Below are 22,450 nucleotides of genomic sequence, written 5' to 3'. Positions count from 1 at the left end.
TCCATCAATTAATAATCGCCATTCGTTTGCTCTTCAATATGCCAGAATAGTATTAAGGGAGTTGTTTGGATTGAGGGAACCTATTTAATAATCATTATATTTTTTTTAAGCTTTTACACAAATTTTACACAAAATATAATAAACTATTCAATTTTTTTAAATTTCAAAATAAAAATAATATTTTATTCAATTTTTATCTCATTTCATTTAACTTCTATCCAAACCTCACCTGTGCCTAGGCAGTCCATCCTCGGATTTCATGAAATTCACCCCCCATTGGCTAGCTAAAATACTCATCATAAGCATCGGCAAACCCCGAGGAACTTCATGGTTGGACTTGAAAGTTCGAAACGATCGTAGTGGCCATCATAATCAACCAACTGTTCCTTCCCGGTAGCAAATTTCTACAAACAATCAATTCAGGATAAGTCTGACTTCGATAATAAACGCTCAAGCCTAAGAAACATTGCAAATTCAATTTCCCAGCCACCGCTCACGTTGTTAAATCTCAAGACAGAGGTATTGACAGGCTTTATCAAGTGCGGTATTGACACGGATAGAGTCCCAGCAACCCTTCCGCTACATGTGCGGTATTGACAGGCTTTATCAAGGATGAGTTGCCCAGAGATCTGCACATTGACGACCATAGATACAAGTCACTGTGTCCTTTAATACTCCAGAGTGAGAGGCCAATTAATACTACTGATTGGCATTATCCAAAATGAGAAAGTAGGGGGAACTTCCTAGAAGGGAAAGCACGTGGGAAGTAGGGTATTAGAAGGGAGTTTTGAAATATTGTCCCAACTCGTTACTATACTCGCAAAGGTGCGAAGTTAACCTTGATAACAAAGTAGGCATTCTACAAAAACACTATCATTTAATTAAGTAGATTATATGAATTATACAATCACTAGAGAGTAGCTTCACATCTATCATATATTAAATACAAGCAAAAACTGGGAAAATCCAGACCTCATTATGTTGTCAATTTTGAAGAAATGATGGAAAATTAAGTTAAATTAACAGAAACTTATCCATAGTGATAAAAGGCAAACTTTTAGGCACTAAATACAGATTCAATATAAAAGAAAACTGTAATAATGCACACATTATCTGAACTGAACTAGAAGTTTGATCAGAAGATTTACCATATCAAGATTGTTCTCCCAAAAGTTTCAAAAGTTGGCACCATATGGGTCCATGGCTCCTAGCACATCAGAAATCAACCATGCCACTGATGGCTTGTCAGCCGTGCTTTCCCTCCCTCAAAACCTATACTCCTCAGCAAATGCCCTTCCGTGGGTTTGGGCAACACAGCAAAGTGAGTAGTTTGCCCTAGGACTCTCCACCCCCTCAAGAGAAAGATGCCAACCGAGATGGAGCTGGAAGCCAACCTATACCTTCTTGGGACTTGCCTTGCCCCAACATCTAGGTAGTTGCTGCCTATTTACTTGGACATGTTTTTTTTTTCATAGGTTATTTACTTGTACAATGCAATGAACACGAAAGCAAGCATTTCCAAACACCCCCCCCCCCCCCCCCCTCCTCTCCTCTCTTCCCTCCTCTTATCAATGATGTAAAGCCGAGGACTTATTTTGTAAAAGGAGACTAAGTGGCTCAGGGATGGAAATAAAATACTATATTTGATCTCGAAGTCCTAATATAGAACTTCTTCCAATCCTGGAATTGGGGATCACTAGCAGGAATGACATATTGCTATAAATAGACACACGCGGACACATACATATACATCTGGATGAAGTGCTTGCACAATTGTTTAAGCCCAGAGAAAGGCAGCAAAACCCAGCATCATCTTTAGACCTTTGGAAGCAAGGCATGCAAGCCTCCAACTTTGGCCCTGGAAAAAGTAGGGGTTTCATCAATAGCATTCTTGAAACAGAACTCCCAGCACTAAAGGGTGAAGGTATCAAGCAATACCATACTAAATACAACAAAATGTTTATTCAAAGGAGCACAAAATAGCTTTCTTTTCACTCCCATTGCTTGATTTCAATAATCAAGAGCTGCAGATAGAGAGGTCAACAAGAAAATTCTCAACATCTTCGCTGGAATATAATTAAATATCACAAATCCATCCACTTAGAAAAATATATCATAAATTCACCCCAAAATTCAATATGTGTGTATGTAAATGAAAAAGAATAAATTAAATAAAGAGCACAACAATGAGCCTGGACATATTCATTTTTGTATAAAAGTATTTAGTACATGATTTCCAAATTACAAATTAAATCGTCCAGAAGCCACACAATGTAACCACTCCTCCTGCTTCTTACAATGACAAGAAGAACATTGTCAAGTTTAGAATACCTATTCTAATGGAAAGAAATCCCTTGCTTGTTAGTTAACTAAGATGAATGCTAGTTTGAGCTGATTTTAAATTCCTTATCTCCATCAAATGTTCATCATTGGAAATATTGAGTGAAATGCGGAGATTTGTCAATAGAGCTTCATGTTCCCAACTTAAGGGCCCAGAAGCATATATTGCCTCTAGAGTGCTTCTATAAGCATGCAACTCTAATCTATGGATTCTTGCAGGTACATCCTCTTTCATAGAAAGGGGACATTTTCGTTCCTCATCGCCACAATTATAAAAGGAATCTGCATCACTACCAATAGGATCTGCATCTTGAGTAGGATCTGATAAATTATGACCAGACAACTCATTTGTACTGTTTCTAACAACACTACAACTACCAACAGAAGATGCAAGACTAACACAATCATTAGGTTCTGAACTTCTTTCATGGAAACAAGAAATAGAACCAATCTGATTTCCCCTCTCCAATTCAAACCATCCAGTTGTTCCATTATTACAGGAAGCATGCATGTATGTTTCACCCAGATTTACTCGTGGGCAAGCAACAGCATCTACCTTTTTCAGCAAGAGGGATCCACCCTCTTTCTGGATCCCTCTCGTTTTTCTGGTATATGGTTCAATATGAGAAGAGCAATAAGGGAGCGATCTCTTCAATGTCCTAGATGAGACAGTATGAACACATGTATTGTCTTGAGCAGCTAAACATTTATATCCTGCCTGCATCTTTCTTCTTGAATTGAATTGTGGAACTCCAGAAGTAATCTGATGACAATACGAGCTAGATGGTTTATTGGATTTCACAACCTCACAACTCCCCAAATCCTGTGAAAAAAAACCAATGTAAAATCAGTCAACACAAGGGTAAGGATAGACCGTGCACTTCTAGATTAAAAGTGCAAACTCTTCATTGAATATCATACAGAAATTCACCATCTGAATATGAACACTGAATTAAGTGAGAACAATTTTGAGTCAAGATAAAAAGTAATGCTATACTCCATACTCTTATCTTATTTTTATCTCACTATGTAAGATGTGGCATATTTATCATCATTGGATGATAAAGAACCGTCCAATAAAGGATCATCCAATAGTGATAAATATGTCACATCTTACATAGTAGGATAAGAGTGGGATGATAGTGTGGTGTATAGAATTTTCCATCAAAGAAAAACAAATATAGATGCCCACCTTTCCGATCACAATCCATTCATTATTTTGCCAAGACTGACGCACACGAACGTTGGATTTGTGAACTCTGAACTCCTCACAAGATCCCAGTAGCCTAGCCAAATAATAATCTCTGCCAAAGGGCTTCACAACCATGGCTATTTTCCAAGAACCAACATCAAAAACTTCCACTATATCTCCAAATTCCCAACTCTCCACACTTCCCACAGAAGGAGGGCAGGGTCTAATGGCCTTCCTTGGCACTCTCTCCACAAGTGCCTCACTTCTCATGCCACAAGAACCTTCAAATACAACACCATAAGTGTGCCCATTGCCTGAGATAATCTTAGCACAAGCCCATTCAGCAGGAGTCGCCTCTTTCTTTCTTAGTACCTCCACTTTACTCCCCTTAACAAGTCTCATGATTGTTATTCTAATGGAAAATTCAAGATTACAGAACCTGTACCACCCAAGATTTGATACGTTACAAACAGTTTATGTAATTCCGAACATCAAATGTATAAGTCATACAGTTTTCAATCTGAACATCAAACATATAAGTCATATAGTTTTCATTCAAAAACATAAAAAAGCATGCCAATATTTATTGAAACAACCACAAATATGTGTGTTTGGGTGTAATCTTCTCTTTTTTGTTTTGGAGAGAACCAACAATCCAAGAAACCCAAATCAGTTAAGAATAAAATAAACTAAGAAAATACAAACATACATGTGCTAGTTTCATGCACAAATTAATCAGAAAACAATCAGTTTCCATATATATTTAAAAAATAAAAGTACAAAAACAACTAACAAGTACTCAATCCAAGGCCAAGATTGCATTATTAAATTAAATAAATCGAGCAAAATCAAATCAAGACATATAACCGCAATTTTTTTTAAACAAAATTAAATTAATATTTTCATTCTAAAGCATGCAGAGGACTCAACCTCCAGAGAAAAATTTCAAAAAAAATCTTTGAATTGATACAAAAAAAAAATGCAGATAGCAAAACAATAAGGAAGTATTATGAGGAAAAATTGAAACCCTGGAACAAAAAAATTAAGGAGAGAATTCACTGACCTTCCCCGATGATCGTACAAAAATGAATCACTTTCGTTGTGTGCTTCTCTTCCTAATAGATTTGTGTCTTTAGCGATTGTGTGTTGAAAACTTGAAAGGGGGAAAAATAGCTAGGGTCTGCTAGAACAAAAATAAATTGGTATAAATAATAAACATTTTTTTTATACTTCTTTTCCAAGTTTAACTCTAACTCCAAGCGATAAAAAAGGAGGGCTGCGTAGACTCGTGTATTAAAGCGTTATCCCATTCGTCTGGACTCTTTTTTGTTTTTTGTTTTTTTTTTGTTCCTTCTTCTTCCTGAAAAAGTGCAATTAACTGAATGAATCACAACACGTATCTCTCGAATTTTAATATTTAATATATAGATTAAATTTAAAAGTCTTATTTGTTTTAAATGTCTCTCTCAAATTTCTAACTTTTTTAACGAAAATTCATTGCCATTTAAAAAAGAGTTTTATTATATATAAACAAAATCACGTAATAATCTATATATTAATATTAATTTTTTTATATTTAAAATTTAAATTATTACTATTTTTAATAAAATCTATTTTCTGACCAATCACATTAAATTAATGTAAATATTTATGTACAGTTATGCTTACAACTAGATTTTTTTAAAAAAAATTAGACCTAATTTAATTACCCAGATGAAACGTTCTTTTGAAATTTAAATAAAATATTATTTTTATTTTTAAATTTAAAAATTATTATTTATTTATTATTTTTTGAGACTTTAAAGAATTATAATAATTATATAAAATCAAATGGGATAGAATAGTTTGATTTTATATAACTTTTGACAAATTTTTAAAAAAATATATTATATGGCTGTCAAATGCAGTACTCCCTAACACGCTTTATGTGACCGAGAAAAACATACAAAATATGTCTCATGATATCTATTAAATATAAATTTACATTTGGGAGATTTGTATAAACAACAATAATATTATAAAATAAATTCTTCTACTTACTAATTTTACAACACATCTGTTCATATGGTTTTTTATTTTTAGAATATATAAACATTACTAGGTAGGAGCAACGTACAAAGCACGTTTGTCTAATTTTATGAAATAATTATTTGTAAAAAATAATATATATTTTATAAAAATTATTAATGTCACTTAATAATTTAAGGCATATTAGAGAAAATAAAAAAATTAGTTCTAAATATCATATAATCCAATACATGTTTATAACATCTATAATTTTAGTAAAGATGTATACGAAAAATTTAATAAAAGTCTAACATAAACGGTAGTTTAAAATATGTGTCGTTTGATGTTTGTATTATTATTCATCAATTTATGTCATCCTGTAGACGATCAATAGAGACAACATTGAAATTCTTATTTTGCTGTTGGTTGAGTCGATCAGGGACAACATAAAGTTAAAACATAATATTTTTATAAAATTTGTGGTATAATATTTTCTATATATAGCATATATATAAATCCTAAAATATATTTTGAAGTTGTTGGCCGAATTTACTCTTTCTTGATTAGCTCAAGGATCACGGCCTTTATCACGTACCCATCATAGCAAGCCTACGTGTGGAATATGACTTAGCGGAAGTTACGTCCTACTACCATGGGAAAAGAAAAAACACTTTGATTAAACACACTTGTATTATATATTATATGAGATTTTTAAATTTGAAATATTCAATAATCTGAGTTAATGAAACGTATAATACACGTATATTATACTTAGGGATTTACTTCTTATGAACCTAATACACGTGTATATGTTAAGGAAAATGAGAAAAATATAATAATTAATCTTTAATTACTTATTATTATATAAATTATTAAGTATTATTATTATTGTGATTAATAAATCATATAACAACATTGAATGCTATCTCTCTCAATATTTATGTCTTTATTTTATATGTCAAATCGTTAAAACAAACGGTGTTAACTTTAACGGAAAAATAAGAAAAACCGTTAAAACAAGATTTTCCGTTTCATACACACTTTTTATATATAGAAGATAAAAGTAAATTTCATAAAATATATTATATTTTTTTTCTTGGAAAACAGAATTGCAAAAGAGGCCGGGGAATGATTATGAATTGACAAGTGTCCGTACCAAAATTGACATTAAATAACAATTAATATTATATAATGTTATTTTTACATATTTAAAACAATCCATTATATTAATAAAGTGTGTAAAAATAATTACATATATAATTTTAAAAATAATATTTATAATTATAATTGTACAAATGCTATACAATCTTTTAAAAAAATGAATTAATACGAAATTCATATAAAAAAATTAATTTTTTAATCGTAAACTCCACTTTTTTTTAGAGAAATGATTTGTGCAGTCGGCAAATGCAGTCGGCGTGCAGTCGCTTTGAAAAAAATAAATTAATATGAGACCTATATGAAAAGAAAATTATTTTTATAACTTTTTTTTATTCATTCTGTACAACCATGAAAAAAAAAATTATAATTTTTTTTATTTATTTCGTATAACCGACTGCGTCTAGCAAAGCCTTTTTTTTTAAATGATTATGCGTCATTTACACACTTCATGACTGTATCTAATATTACTCACATAATTTTAATAAAAGAATGGAATTCTCTCGCATGCATAATTATCATGAAAACCGCAGCCAACAATTATGAATAATCTTCACCATCAAAATAAAAGCTTTTGAAATGTTTGGCTGCTACTACATATATTGACACCAGATACAAGCTGGTGCGTATGGAAATGAAATTATCCCATACAGATTTTATGAAGTTTTGAGTTCAAATATATTGACATCCGACCAATCAACTCTGTAAGAACAGTGTTCGGAAAGAAAAGACAGCTTCAGTGCAGGGAAAGAGATGTTCTTGCTGTTTGCGTCGAGGTCAATTCACGGACAAAATACCCAAGAGTATTGAGTAAAAAATTATCAATCCTGGGGAGAGAGATCTTGTTCCTTCCAATTATGATTTAGACATGTTTGTGGGCAGTTATCTTCACTGCTTTCTGTGTGAGGAAGCACAATGGCCTTAACTTCAAAATCACCGAACTAAGACCTGCGTGAAATTTCGGAAGTTCGTATTTTGTAAAGGCTTACATAAAAAAGACCTATAAACATTCCAAGATAAGCTATACTCAAATGAAAATTTTGCATTTGTCACAAATTCGTACCAATCCACAGTCATTTGAATTTTGAACCAAAACCCAGCTTACAAGCCTAGTAAATAAAAGGGAGGGGAGAATAAATGAAATATAAGAAACCAGATATCAGTACAAAATGAAATAACAGCTCAAAAACAAAACAAAAATTTATTCCCATGATTAATGAGATGTTTAAGCCTCAACCAATTCTCTCTCCAGTACAGGATATAATGAATACTAAAAACCCTTATTTAGGGTTCTTTTCTTGTGTGTAAATCTACAGCCTTTAATTCGAGGCACTTTGCAGGCAACAGTTCCTTCTCTTTTTGGCATCATTTACGATCAAGAAGAACTTTTCTCTCAGCGCTTCACAATTCAAGTGAACCTAGGCACCTATTCAATAACACTGGTCATAATCCACTCAAGCATTTCAATACGTAAATCAACATACACAACACCACCCACCCTAAATAGATAAGAAGTTACTCCAGAATTATAGCAGTTCCTGGCTCTAGACACGCACAACTACAATTACATGTGATTCAAATCTACCCACCAAAAGCAAACACTGAAAAGGAGAAATCTCCCGTTTGCTTCAGATATATATGGCCAGAATTGTGATAAAAGCAACCAAGACAGTTCCATTTGTACCCTTCTCAGATTTTTCCAGTTGAAGAGATCATCCTTTATTTATGATGCGTAAAAAGCAAGAGCTAGAGATTTGAAGAAATGCATATTGTATCCCGATCATCAACAGGAAATGAGAAAAATTTGAAGAGAACTTCAGAATTTGCATCAAAAGAGTTGATATTAATAACACGCTTGATTAACATATTGAGATTGCTTTGGTGTATGGAATATAATAATATATTTACACCTAAGATACACATAATAGAAGCTTCAGTGTCTATTCTTCCCATTAAGTTTAAAAAATAAATAAAAACAGCAAATAGTACCTCAAATTTCAGTCTGTTCACCAATAATCCCGGCAAGAGCACAACCCGTCTTTGAAATGGTGGAACCTCTTAGCATCTCGTATAATGAGTTCTCTGCCAACAAGCTTTGAGATGATCTTCAGTGCAGTATGGCAATCACCACAAACACGAAGATTCTTGATTATCCTAATAGGTGATCGAGCTGGACTACTCAGGAGACCATCGGCAATAGCAAGTCTCTCGCTGTGAGCAAGAAGGGCTTCCTCCTTGGCTTCCTGGTCTATATCATGCAACACAAATCTAGTCTCTGGTATATAACCAGCCTCTTTCATTTGTTCCTTCAAAGCCCTAAGTTCCGAATAGATCCTATCTGTGCCAGGATGAGATCTATCCCCTGCTCGATATTCATGGACCCGACTCCTAACTTCTAAAAGATTTTGACTGGATAGTTTCTTCTTCTCTTTCTGTTTTGCAATGTCTGAAGGTTTCACGGGTAGAAGGCCAGCCTTCGATTGCTCATTCAAGCGTGAGGGTTCCAACTGCCCAACAATCTCAGCACAAAGATCACCAAGCTCCGTGTGCCCGTGAACTCTGCAGAGATTCATTAGAGTTTCCCATACATCAACACTTGGCTCCAATGGCATCTTTCCAATGAACTCAAAAGCTTCATCCAGAAACCCTGTACTTCCTAGCATGTCTACTACACTCACATAATGATTCATGGATGGGACAATGTCATAATCCTTGCTCATGGATTCGAAGTGCAGCATTCCCTCATCAATATCTCCTAAAACACTACAAGCAGTAAAAACTCCAATAAACATTTGACCATCAGGTTTCAGGCCTGTTTTCTTAAACTTAGTAAACAGATCAATGGCATCCTCCCCATAATCATTCTTCGAAAGCCATGTTATCATAGCATCCCACGATGTCAAATTGCGCTTTGGCATTGTGTTAAACACTTGCCAAGCATCATCTATGGAACCGCATTTCCAATACATATCTATGATTTTGTTGTAGGTGCTCACTCTGAGAGGAGACTGTAATCTTACAATGTGTTCATGAACATATTTTGCTTCCTGTAGAGATTGAGCCTCACCACATGCCTGCATCAACTGTAAATATCGGGGCAAATCAACAGGAAGACACTGCTTTTCTAAAAAACCCAAGACCTCTACAGCTTCCTTCACTTTCCCCTCTTTGCAAAAACAATCTAGCTCCTCAAGCGTACCAACATATGGGTGATTGTCAGATGTTTCAGCCAATTCACCCCCATGTGTTGGATGACTGGATGATTGAGAACTAACCGTCATAATCTGAGAAGCATTTGAGTTTGGCGGATTTGGTCCTCCACGGAGGCTCTGATTAGAGTGTCCGGCACTAGGGCTCTGCTCACTCCAACTTTGGCCTTGCGTCTGCACTCCAGCGTTCACCATGTTATGATCATACGAGGCTTGCTGAGCTTGCCCAAAATTTTGCATGTAGCTCTCGTTTAAGCTTCCCTGAGATTCTAAAAGGCCTTGGGAATTAAATCCATGTGGATTCTGCCTCATTTCTCTAGCTCCCTCCAGGTAAGACCCATATGAATGCTGTAGATTCCTATTTATCCCGGTGAACCCACTCATACTATGCTGTGCTGGTGAACTCTGGGTGTAAGCCCCATTATGGTTCTGCAAGAACTTTCCGTCATTATTCCCATAATGCCCACTAAAATTCCCATTTTGCTGATATTGGTTATTCTGCCATTCATTTATAGTGCTTTCCTTGTAAACTTCACTATTGTTCTGGTGAAAGCCACTTGAATTCGGCACAAACCCTCTTGAATTACTTGCAGAAATTCCATTTGGGTCCAGCTGTGGCCTTCCGCTATTCTGACCATAATTCCCACTAAAGTTTCCATTTTGTCCAACTGGGTGGTTTTGATATGTACTTCTATAGCTTTCCCTATAAACCCCCCTAGAATTTTGCTGCAAATCGCCATAGTTTTGCCCATAAGGCCCACTAAAGCTTTCGTTTTGCCCAACTGGGTTCACCACAAAATCGTTTGTTGTGCTTTCCCCCCAATTCCCGTTGGGGGGGTTTGAGCTCTGTGAAGCCCCCACGGAACTACCCCCCATAAATCCGGTTGATTTCTGGTGAAAAGCCATGGGATTTTGGTTCTCACCGTAAAACCCACAAGAGTTTTGCTGATATTCTGAAGAGTTGTCTGCTTGATATCCATTAGCGTTTTGAAAATCTGTTCTTTCAGCGGCAGTGCTAATACTGAGATTTCTCAGCAATGTGAGCTTTTTGAATGAATCTAATGAGTTGCTGGAAGAACATACCTTGGATAATACTGTGAGGAAGTTGTTTGTGAGACTCGTCGCTCCCTTTGTGGACATTTATGCCCCCAATCCCTCTGCTGTTACGACACTTAAAAGTAGAGAGAAAGAGAGAGAAAGTTACAGAACGAGAGAATTCCACGGAGGGAAGAAGATGCTGGAAGAGTGCTAATGGAGGCGCTGCTAGAACGATAAACCCTATTGAGCTACAAACGAACTATCCTCCTCTCGTCAACGTATGAAAAGAGGTGAGAGGCTTTTCTTTGATTCAACTATGTAACACGGACTAGCTTTTCACGCGTTAGATTAACGATAAATAAATTTCTAATTTTTAATTTTTCACACGTTCGCAAAAAACTGTAAAAAAATTGAAAATAATAAAATTTTAAAAAATTAATTTTTTTTTCATCATATTTTATTTAATTTTTTAAAATAATTATACAGAAATTGAATAATTTACCAAATATTTTTTTTTCTTATTTTATTAATTTTGCTACTCATCATATTTATTTTTTTATTCTTTTTAAATTAATTAAGTTCTTATAATTATACATACACTACATAATTAATAATATAAATAAATAATAAAAAATTATGTTTAATATATAGTATGAAGATAACAAATATAATTTTTCTTTATTTTATACGAAAAATAATGGGTGTAATTCATCCAATTCCATCGGTCTTGCGGGGAGAATTTTGGACCGAATTTAATTTTAAATCCACCAAAAGTCGGAAATTAGACCGGACCGATTTGGTCGGTCTTATCAAGCCGCAAGAGTCTCGATTCATTTTTTCATTTTTTGACAAGATATTTATATAAAATAAAAAGAAATTAAGTTAATGATTTAATCTAAATTGTTCAAATAAATATATATTTAACTAATTAGTATTTTAATTAAGTAAAATAAATTAATAATGTTAATAGTATGTGTATTGTTTTTTTTAAGTAATATATTGTATGTGTATTCTCACTGATTAGTTAGTATCGTATCTTAGCATTCTTAACGCTTAATATTTTATATAATCTAGACTTAAATAATTAGGTTATAATAACTTATATAATTAATTTTCTCAATTTATATAAATACTTTAAAAAAAATTATAAACTATCATATAAAAATCATTTAAAAATTTATATAATAAATTCGGTCCGTTCAAAATGAAAAAGTTTTGAAAAAGTATTTTATTTGAAAAAGTTTGGCAAAATCAGCAAGTTACGTTGGAAAACTTACTTTTTTTTAATGATATGTCTCATTATTCTATAAATACAGTACGCGGGACTCATACACTTAGAGGTGTATATAGTAATCTTTTTACATATTAAAAAAAATCAAAATTTTTAACTAAATCCTTTTAAATAAATGTTAGAAGAAGAATAAACAAACAAATATATTGTGAAGCAGATATGGAAATATAGGGTAAACTGGTAAAGACTCAACCATTGATCTAAAAGTCATATAATTGTTAAATATTAATTTGGTTAAATATTTAATCCTTAGAATCGTAACATTTTATAATGCTTCCAAATTTGACATCTATAGCAACCACTCTATCGACATTAACTTGGTAGTAGTCTTTTCTTTTTTGATGGTTTTGCTCATCTATTAATATTTGATGACTTAACACCATGCCTATACATCTAGCCTATAAGTCACTTCCTCTGTAACTTAACTAGTGACGTGGTCCCTACTTTGATACTAATTGTTAAAAATCAAACATTTGATCCAAAAGTTCTAAGATCATTGGAAACTAATTTAATTAAATTTTTAATCCTCGTGATTTCTATTACAACGATTTTATAAGTTGCTGCAATAACAAATTCATCTTTTTCCAGATTCTATCGACGTATCCATTATCTCCCTTATGAAATCCTACTCTCAATTTCACGATCCAACCCTATCTACTGAAAACTTCTTCCCCGTATGCAGCAGTGTACACTCTCTCTTAGTCCAAGAAAGTCACAAATAGGAACTCTTTTTAAACGTACTGATTTGTTAATATAGCATCTCCTCAATTGATCCGTGGTTTGGGTCGTATTCTTGCATATCTCAATTGCTAAATATTGGAGGCCAAGAGGGACGAAGTTGACAATAAATAGTCAAGCATATGGGAGCCGAAGTAAATTTCGGTCAAATTTCTCAACCTTTGGATGCCATTGAAGAAAAATTATTCTATCTAAAAAAAAATCCAATTATGTGAGTTGTTGGTAATCAAACTTTAGGTGTTTTAAACAAATCTACATAAGAGTATATTTTATATGTTCGTTTTATGATATTATGTTTATCAGTTTTGATAATTTTTCTATCGGTTGTGATACATGATATACATCTCATCATTAATTTTCCCATCTAAATATGCCAAGTAGATAAATCAATTCCACGGAATTAATTTTGTGGCCTCACTTTGCCAAGGAGTGATTGATTGTTGTACTTAACTAAAAATTCATTTAGGTGAAGTCAAGCAGATCCTTTCTCTTTTTTTTTTATAGGAAAATACAATTTCATTTCATCAAAATCCATTATAGATTGTTCTTATCAAGCCAAATGGACTGTAAAACAGAGTTTGGGACATTTTCCAACCACATCTTAACATTCTCTACATTCCATTCCATGCATGTCTAGCCAGTGTATGTGCTGCCTCATTATCAAAGCTATTAACATGTTGCGTTTGAAATTCTATAAAAGCTTTCATCAGACATTGTATTCTCCCAGCAGATTTCCCAAAACTGAAAAAGACTCCCCAGCAAGGCTTAGCTCATTTACTAACAATAGGCAATCACTCTCAAGAATTAACTTAGATATAACCCAAGTAACACAAAATTGCATGAACCAGTTGCCAGTTGGTCTTTGAATATCTCCCATCATAGCTAACGCATCCCCTTCAATGACCACCTCCTTTACACCAATTTCCAAGCAACAGGGTAATGATGAATTGTGCGTCAAATAGCCATATGATATTTGACTATTTAGAAGTATGATATATTTTGAAACGATTGTTTATTTTAAAAAAATCTGTAGGAGCTTTAGACACTTTTACTTTTGTTTCATTATGTAAAAAATGTAAAAGCTTACTTTAGCGTCTCCTCCAGATTATGCTCAACGACATTTTTCATTGAATAATATCGAGACATTATCATCTCTACATTTTTTATTTATTTAATGGAAGTAAATGTTTTGATATGAACTATATAGTGTCTCTTAGAGCATTCTCATCCAATTTTGCATATGATTTTCTTCCCTATAATTTGGAGAATAATTTAGAGTTTTCATCAAAAATCCATCTTCATCCCAATCTCCATTTTCTGGACTTCATTTCCAGTATGTACAGGAAATCTCCATATTTGTTAAAATACTGTACATCCGCATCGGTCCTTGGCTCCAGCGTTCTTCCCTTCATCCCGCGTCTTCTCTCTCTCACTAGGGTAAAACGGTTGGCCCTCCCTTGCACTTCAGCACCATCGATTGCAGATCTCTATTGCCAAATTTTGTAAGTGAAAAACGTTTTCTCTTCAAAGATTGTATGTTTCACTTCCCTCATTTTCTTCTATTTTTCTTTTTCTCTCTCTCTCTCTCCCCTTCTCTACTTCTCTCTTCTTATTTTTCTTCCTCCCAATGCCATGATCAATCTCTGTGAGAGAAATGCATATCTAGTCAGTGTATTTTAGCTTTATGTGTTTTGTTTGATTTGGTAGAGCAATTTTTGGTGGATTTCCCATTGATGAGCATGGATTTTCTCGATACTGATTGTGGATGCGATTTACTGAACTAGTCTATTTCTCCCATGGGTTTCTTTCTATTTTCTATATCTGTATATTTTTTTGTTTGCATGAGATTTTTTCTATTAAATATTGGATCGGTTGATAAGTAATTGTTGTTGGAAAGATTTTGGGTTCAAAATTTTTTTTTTAAATTGTGTTTATTGCATCTGTTATCTTTATTTTTTGGCTTGGATATGAAGCACCCCTCATATGTTTAACCTCTTATCTTGTAGTGAAGGATTATATGTGTAGCTATAGGCTGTTATCTCTTATCCTGTATTGTAGTTGGACAATCAAATGCTAAGAAATGAAAGAATCAGTGTATTTTTGCTTTTGTTAAGGTATTTGAATTGACATATTTATTCATTTTAGCACTAAAGGATGTTTCCCTATGAATAATGTTTCTGATTGAATCAAGATGCGCCTTACTCAGATGCAAAGCTCTAGCACTATTCCAAATTTTGGTTAGGATATTAAAATGTTTATTAAATAATCTCTATAGTGAATGACTATATTGCAAATTCATAAAACCACCCAGATGGTGATTTCCATGTTAGAGGACTTTTTGTGCATGTGTTTTATGGAATGTTTGATTTTGCATTGGCTTAATTGTAATATGTGCATGAATTAAACATTGCACATTGTTTTAACTCCATGAAGTCAAGAGTGCATAAATTATGATATTCTGTCAAGTCAAATCCCCTTATTGCATGCAGTAATGGATGAGTCTTTTGCATTGGATCAATATTGCCCACAAGCCGTCTCTCTAGGCCTAACACCGCCCATCCTTATATTATATGTATAACCAGTATGTGCTCCTCTCCACCAAATTTTGCTTATACCTACCATTTTGAGCACATCCTGAAATTATGGTTGTCCGAGATACAAACACATTTGAGCAATACCCATATGCCCCTTCCATGACAGGGCTTTTTTAGGGTACTGCAGCACTCTAGTAGAGAGAAAAGGTTTTGTTGTATATCTCTAGAGTTTCTTGTTGGAATGGAGGGAATCGATTATTTCACTAACATTGAAAAAAATATTTTTGGATGAGGAGGTCAAAGAAACACCATTTATCATATACTAAGTCATGACCCTCAACATCCATTAATTTCAATCCACTTCTTCTTCCTGATAATGTAAAGTTTTTTTATTTTTTATTTATAGATAAGCATAAAGAAAGTGATAATCGAATCTAATAGTTGGAGTAAACTAATAAATTAATCAAAAAACCATTTTTTGTGGTGCCTTACTATTCTCTGTTATAAGATATTCGTGGTATTTTATTTAGAAAATTAGAGATACTACCAATTTCCAAAATTGGTCATCAATGATGCATTGAAAATGAGAACTGTTTAACATGGAATTAGTTTGACTTTCCCCTTTATAGATACTACAGGATTGCAATTTGTCATACATTGGCAAGATGTTGATTGGTCTTTTCTTTAGTTCTACAATTATGGGACCTAAATTATTGATTGATGAAGTAGGCACCTGCTGCATTGCAGCCTTGGTTTCTTAGACCTTTCTCAGTACATACTAGTACTGGATGCAGCTAACTTCTCTATTTTTCACACTAAAATATTGATTGCGAGTAGTAATGAAAAAATTGCAAGAAGTGCTTGTTCTGTGAAATATTGATCAAGTTGAAAGTCTCAAAAATGTTATTTTCAGATTGAGTAATGATGCCACACTCCAAGATCATATTTATATCTACAATTAAAAATAATTATTGTGTCACATCTTGCATATATATATTGTTTTACTTTATTTTTGGCTGCCCTTGAAAAGTACGTAACTCTCTAAATGATGATTCACAACTTGAAACAATAGAGGGAAATGAGTTTCTTGTGAGAGATATAACACATGTTTTTATGTAGTTGGTCTTATGTGTATCCTATCATGCGGATAGTTAGTCTTTTGGTTGGCATGGTTGCGTTTGTTTTTTTCCCAAATCATGTTATTAGCTATGTGCACTTTCATTCCTCTGTCCAGAGGGTAATTTGTTCTGTAATCCTTGAATATTTGCAGTGTTTCATATCTCTTGGGAGATGAGGGTTGTTATTAGGCTGTGGATTAATTCATAAGTGTTAATGGAGCTTCATCGATATGGCGGGATAATCTTTACCCGGATGGCCATATTGCAGTTTGTGATACTTTCCACAAAAGGCAATCGGGGTTCGAGTGAGGTTTTGCAGCCATTCGATGTTGGGCTTCTTTCTTACACATGCTGTCAATATTTACACCATTCTAAGCCACAATAATTAATATATTCGATATAATGGGACCGAATGAGGAGGCTCTTATTTAGCAGTATTATGATTTGCATGTTGTTCGGCTATTGTTTTGTATTATGTTGTGATATATAAGTAATATGAAAACTGATGGAACTTGACTTTGATAATGACAAAGCCTGGTGGACATACAGGAAATTTATGGTCATTTTTTCAATGGTTACATAACCCGGACTGCCAACAAGTACTAGCAACCAATTGTTACAACCATGAGTAGGTGGCCAAATTTCCAATAAATCACTATTCGGTTCCTGAGCCGGCGACCCCGACTAAAACCCAAATTTTCAAGTTTCTTGTTCTAACATGTCAATGCTTTTTTAGAAATGGATTCATAAGACCCTGGACATATGTACTTCACTAATCTCTTTAGTCAAGATCCTCAACTCGACCCCACTTACGGTGGGCAAAGTGGAACCTCTCCGGTGACCTTTGATGACTCTTCACCCCTACCCCCTAACGAGCCTATAGGGCCTAGGAAATCATTCAAGGGTGCAAAATTCACCCATGAATAAGACAAGTTACTTGTCTCTACATGGCTAAATTGTAGCCTTGATGCCGTCCAGGAAATAGATCAAAAACACTCCCAACTTTGAAAAAAAAATTTAAGTACTTCTAACAATTTAAAGAAACCACAAATGAGCAGACAATAAAGTCTTTAATTCATTGGTGGTCGGTTATCCAAAATGTTACAAACAAATTTTGTGGCAAACTAGCCAAAGTTGAAGGGTTAAATCAAAGTGGCATGACCGAATAAGACAAGGTAGAATTTCCTCAGCTTTACTTGTTTTACTCTAAAATTTCTTGTCTCCTATATTGGTTAAACATTGGTTTTTTTTCCCATGCAAGTATGACAAGGCCAAGGTTATGTACCAATTGCTAGAAAAATGCTCATTCTAGTTCTAGCATTGTTGGGACATGTTGAAGGACCAACCTAAGTGGATTTGGCGTGCCATAAAGGAGGATCCAAAGCAAAAGAAAGCGATGTCTCCATCCCCGACCCCAATTCGATGTTCTAGCGCTACAGTTGATTTAGTTTTTGATATCGAGGTGGATAATGTGATGGAGAATGAAGCTATCGAATTGGACCGACCAATTGAAAGGAAAACGAAAGGCTCAAGGCAAGCAAGCAAGCAAAGGAAAATTTTTAATTCAGGAAGATGAAGTATACTCTTTTGGATGAGTCACGCGCTCAGGAGAAAGAGTTTTATTACCTTTAGGCCAAGAAGATAGAGTATGATAAGAAAAAAGAGGAAAAAAATTTACGTCTTAAGGATGAACGACTGAGGTTGGAGGTCGAGAAGATGGTAATTGATCAGAAAAAATAGCTAAATAAAATCCGTCAAGAGGACGAAAGGCTGAGGTTGGAGGCGCAGAAAGTTGAGTTCGCGTTGAAAGATCAAGATCAGCGCATTATGATGATGGACGTGAGTGCCATGTCAAAAATGCAGCGGTTATATTCCTAGTAACTCTAGAGAGAAATCATGGCGAGACGCAATACTGCAGGAGATTGAACATTGATTGATAATATTACTATTTCCAGTTGTATTACTTATTTTATGTTTCAGACAATGATATATGTGTAAAAAGTAATGTAAATATTTTTCAGCATTTGTTGTAGTGTCCATTGATATTTTTGTGCAAGTAAATTAACCATTACAATTTTAGAAATAATTAAAAATAAAATTTTCAAATATAGAATACTATTATACTTAAGGAAATACATTAATAAAATTTGATTACGATTAACATAATCACTACTAACATTAAGGAAATACAAATGCAAAGCAGATTACCTCAAACATAAAAGTAAATAACATGAAGGAAATCCCATAGTTTTAATGCGACATGGCTAATGTTGGGAATATAATAGCCATTAATGTTAAATTAGATCTTCTTGAAGCTGATGATGTGCCGATCTATCTCTAATATGATGATGACGCTGGATGAAGTCCGTAAGCTCAATTGTATGATTGCGCGAGAATTCTGAAATATCATCATCAAGTTGATCGTACTCAATGTTCAGATTCTTACTATCATCACGCTTGTCTTCAATGATCATATTATGTAGAATAACACATGCTTTCATTATATTTGTTAGTTAATTCATTTTGAACATTCGGGGATGGAATTCTTGAGACAGTTTAATGTAGTGTCTCTTCCCCACTACAACTCGGTGTGTATCTTAGAGAGCGGTCCATGCATGATACCCACCGTGTCCAAGCCAAACACCACCCAACTTCTATCCGCCATGCAATTCAAGAAAGGATGGAAGAAGGGCGACGTGTCTTACTTGGCTTCTATGGAGGAAGATGAAGTGAAGATTTCCTCCCCTCCACCCAAGGAGATCCAAAAGGTCCTTAGGGACTATGAGGATGTCATGCCTCCAGAGTTACCCAAGCAACTACCACCTAGGAGAGAGGTGGATCATCAGATCGAGTTGGAACCCGGTGCCAAACCACCCGCCAAAGCACCTTATCGCATGTCACCTCTAGAGCTTGAAGAATTAAGGAGGCAACTTAAGGAGCTACTTGATGCCGGATTCATCCAACCCTCCAAGGCACCATATGGGGCACCCGTGTTGTTCCAAAAAAAACATGATGGGTCTTTACGGCTGTGCATCGACTATCGTGCTCTAAATAAGGTAACCATGAAAAACAAATACCCAATTCATTTGATTGCTGATTTATTTGATCAACTGGGCCATGCAAAATACTTCTCCAAGCTTGATCTAAGATCAGGGTATTATCAAGTAAGGATTGGGAAGGGGATGAAGCAAAGACGACTTGTGTAACTCGCTATGGGGCATACGAGTTCCTAGTGATGCCCTTTGGCCTCACAAATGCTCCAGCTACCTTCTGCACACTCATGAACAAGATCTTCCATCCCTATCTTGATCAATTTGTGGTAGTCTATCTAGATGATATTGTCATTTATAGTTCTACCCTTGAAGAACATGTGGAGCATTTAAGGGTTGTTTTCCATATCTTAAGGGAAAACCAACTCTATGTCAAGAAGGAGAAATGCTCATTTGCACTAAACGAAGTCCATTTCCTTGGCCACAAAATCCAAGGTGGAAAACTCAGCATGGAAGAGGGGAAAGTTGAGGCACTCAAGAAGTGAGATCCTCCCACTAAGGTTACCGAGCTCCGATCCTTCCTTGGGCTTGTCAACTATTATAGGAGATTTATAAAAGGATACCCTACAAGAGCATCCCCCCTCACCGACTTGCTTAAGAAGAACAGGACATGGGAGTGGTCATCAAAGTGTCAGGAAGCCTTTGACGATCTGAAGACAGCCATCACGGAGGAACCGGTCTTGGCCCTACCAGATTGTACCAAGCCTTTTGAGGTACAATCAGATGCATCAGATTTTGTCATTGGGGGAGTTCTCATGCAAGAAGGACATCCCATTGCATATGAGAGTCGAAAACTCAATGAGACTGAAAGAAGATACACCGTACAAGAGAAAGAGATGACGGCTATCATTCACTGCCTCAGAGTTTGGCGACACTATTTGCTTGGCTCCCATTTTGTGGTCAAAACAGACAATATTGTCACTAGTTACTTCTAAAGTCAGAAGAAACTAAGCCCAAAGCAAGTTAGGTGTCAAGACTTCTTGGCAGAATTTGACTTTGTCTTGGAGTACAAACCGGGCAAGGCCAACCTCGTTGTTGATGCACTAAGTAGAAAGGGGGAACTTTCTGCTATCACTCAAGCTCAATGGGAGCTACTTGATATAATCCGTGAAGGCATGGAGCATGATCCCTTAGCCAAAAACTTGGTAAACATGGCTAAGGAAGGGAAAACCAAGAGATTCTGGGTAGAGGATGGTCTTCTCTACACCATAAGGCGGCGAATCTATATTCCAAAGTGGAGAAACCTACGGAGGAACCTTATCAAGGAGTGTCACGATTCCTTATGGGCTGGACATCCGGGCCAACGGCGTACTCGAGCTTTGTTAGAAACTTCCTACTATTGGCCTCAATTGAGAGATGAGGTGGAACTCTACGTGAAGACTTGTCTTATGTGTCAACAAGATAAGGTGGAGAATCGAAGTCCCGCAGGATTATTAGAACCACTACCCATTCCTTCTCATCCATGGGAAAGTGTGAGCATGGATTTCATAGTGGCTCTACCTAAATTCGAAGGATGCGGTACTATCATTGTGGTGGTAGATCGATTCTCCAAGTATGCCACCTTCATAGCGGCCACTAAGGATTGCTCAGCTTAAGAAACTGCAAAATTATTCTTCAAGCATGTGGTGAAGTATTGGGGCTTACCACGGAGCATTATTAGTGATCGGGACCCTCGCTTCACAGGAAAGTTCTGGTCGGGACTATTCAAGCTTATGGGGTCTGCCCTACATTTCTCTACTAGCTTTCATCCATAGTCAGATGGGCAAACTGAGAGGGTGAATGCCTTGTTGGAGTTATACTTGAGGCATTTTGTAAGTGCCAACCAATCTGACTGGGCTAAGTTGTTGGATGTATCCCGAATACACGGTCAACATCTTTTCTTACGGATTCTTGTGCTTTCACAAAATTTTTCTTCTTATTCTCTCGTGGTGATGGAATCGTTTTCATAAAAGTTTGCCACTTGGGATAAATACCGTCAACAAGGTAATACCCCATAGTGTAGTCGTTGTCATTGATAGTGTAATTGACTAGAAGAGCACGCCCTTAGGCAAGTTCCGTAAAAATAAAAGATCTTTTTAGCACATTAATGTCATTATGTGAACTGGACATACCAAAAAATGCATGTCATATCCAGAGATCATATGAAGCAATTGCTTCTAAAATAATAGTTGATTCACAGATGTGGCCAGAGTACACACCTTTCCAGGCTACGAGACAATTTTTTCATTTCTAATGCATACAATCAATGCTTCATAACATTATTGGAAATCCCCGTTGTTCACCAACCACAAGTAATCGGGCTATAACATTAGCATTTAGAGACCGCAGATATTCATTTAAAAAAATATTTACTATTGTCTTTGAGAATTTTTTGAGGCTTTCCATTGCGGTGCTTTCACCAACATGTATGTATTCATCCATAAAATCTCTCGTAACCCTATACGCCAGTATTCTAAGTGCTACGGTTATTTTTTGCATAGAAGATAAACCGAATCTTCCGGCATTATCTCTTCTCTGGACGAAGTACGGCTCGTAAGACTCTACCTCATTTAGAATACGAAAAAATATGGGACGGCTCATCTGAAATCTCATTCGAAATAGATTTGAGAGATATACTGGATTTTTTACGAAATAGGCGCTTGTGCCATTGAATATGATCATGCCGAATAAACTTACGACGTTGGCTATTGCCACGATGCCTCGATGATTGTCTATCGGCCTCCTCATTATGAACATCGCTATCATCTTCAGAGAATACGTATGTTAACAATTTGA

At 35.2% G+C, this 22,450-nt stretch overlaps 2 protein-coding genes across 5 annotated transcripts; both read right to left on the bottom strand.

The window, feature by feature from the left end:
- Nucleotides 1-88: 88 nt before the first annotated feature.
- On the bottom strand, nt 89-4,858 carry LOC122318682. 2 transcript variants are annotated; one of them, XR_006244897.1, is made up of 6 exons: nt 4,596-4,853; nt 3,533-3,971; nt 2,897-3,163; nt 1,149-1,858; nt 498-629; nt 89-404 (listed from the first exon to the last, which is right to left on the bottom strand). XR_006244897.1 is itself a non-coding variant. In XM_043136248.1 (3 exons), the coding sequence occupies exons 2-3, from the start codon at nt 3,932-3,934 to the stop codon at nt 2,366-2,368; spliced, it is 1,200 nt and encodes a 399-aa protein (XP_042992182.1). In that variant the 5' UTR covers nt 3,935-3,971; nt 4,596-4,858; the 3' UTR covers nt 2,168-2,365. The 2 variants fall into 2 exon arrangements, 1 of the variants encoding a protein (XP_042992182.1); XM_043136248.1 differs by lacking the exons at nt 89-404; nt 498-629; nt 1,149-1,858 and having other exon boundaries at nt 2,168-3,163; nt 4,596-4,858.
- A 2,379-nt stretch (nt 4,859-7,237) lies between these two features.
- LOC122318737 (pentatricopeptide repeat-containing protein At4g32450, mitochondrial-like) lies at nt 7,238-11,261 on the bottom strand. Of its 3 annotated transcripts, XR_006244902.1 has the most exons (3): nt 8,687-11,261; nt 7,761-7,806; nt 7,238-7,645 (listed from the first exon to the last, which is right to left on the bottom strand). XR_006244902.1 is itself a non-coding variant. In XM_043136324.1 (2 exons), the coding sequence occupies exon 1, from the start codon at nt 11,044-11,046 to the stop codon at nt 8,704-8,706; it is 2,343 nt and encodes a 780-aa protein (XP_042992258.1). In that variant the 5' UTR covers nt 11,047-11,261; the 3' UTR covers nt 7,238-7,645; nt 8,687-8,703. The 3 variants fall into 3 exon arrangements, 2 of the variants coding, with proteins under 2 accessions (XP_042992258.1, XP_042992259.1); XM_043136324.1 differs by lacking the exon at nt 7,761-7,806; XM_043136325.1 differs by lacking the exons at nt 7,238-7,645; nt 7,761-7,806 and adding an exon at nt 7,811-8,123.
- Between the last annotated feature and the right edge of the window lie 11,189 nt (nt 11,262-22,450).

Source organism: Carya illinoinensis, chromosome 8 (assembly GCF_018687715.1).
Source record: "Carya illinoinensis cultivar Pawnee chromosome 8, C.illinoinensisPawnee_v1, whole genome shotgun sequence".
Lineage (NCBI taxonomy): Eukaryota > Viridiplantae > Streptophyta > Magnoliopsida > Fagales > Juglandaceae > Carya > Carya illinoinensis.
Note: the sequence above shows the minus strand (reverse complement) of the source record. Positions and strands in the feature narration are given on the sequence as shown.

What these genes read in the sequence shown, in the direction of transcription:
- LOC122318682 (XM_043136248.1), bottom strand. Translation starts at nt 3,934, where the DNA reads ATGAGACTTGTTAAGGGGAGTAAAGTGGAGGTACTAAGAAAGAAAGAG. An exon ending in AATGGATTGTGATCGGAAAG is followed by an intron (nt 3,164 to 3,532) that starts GTGGGCATCTAT and finishes TTTTTTTCACAG; the next exon opens with GATTTGGGGAGTTGTGAGGT.
- LOC122318737 (XM_043136324.1), bottom strand. Translation starts at nt 11,046, where the DNA reads ATGTCCACAAAGGGAGCGACGAGTCTCACAAACAACTTCCTCACAGTA.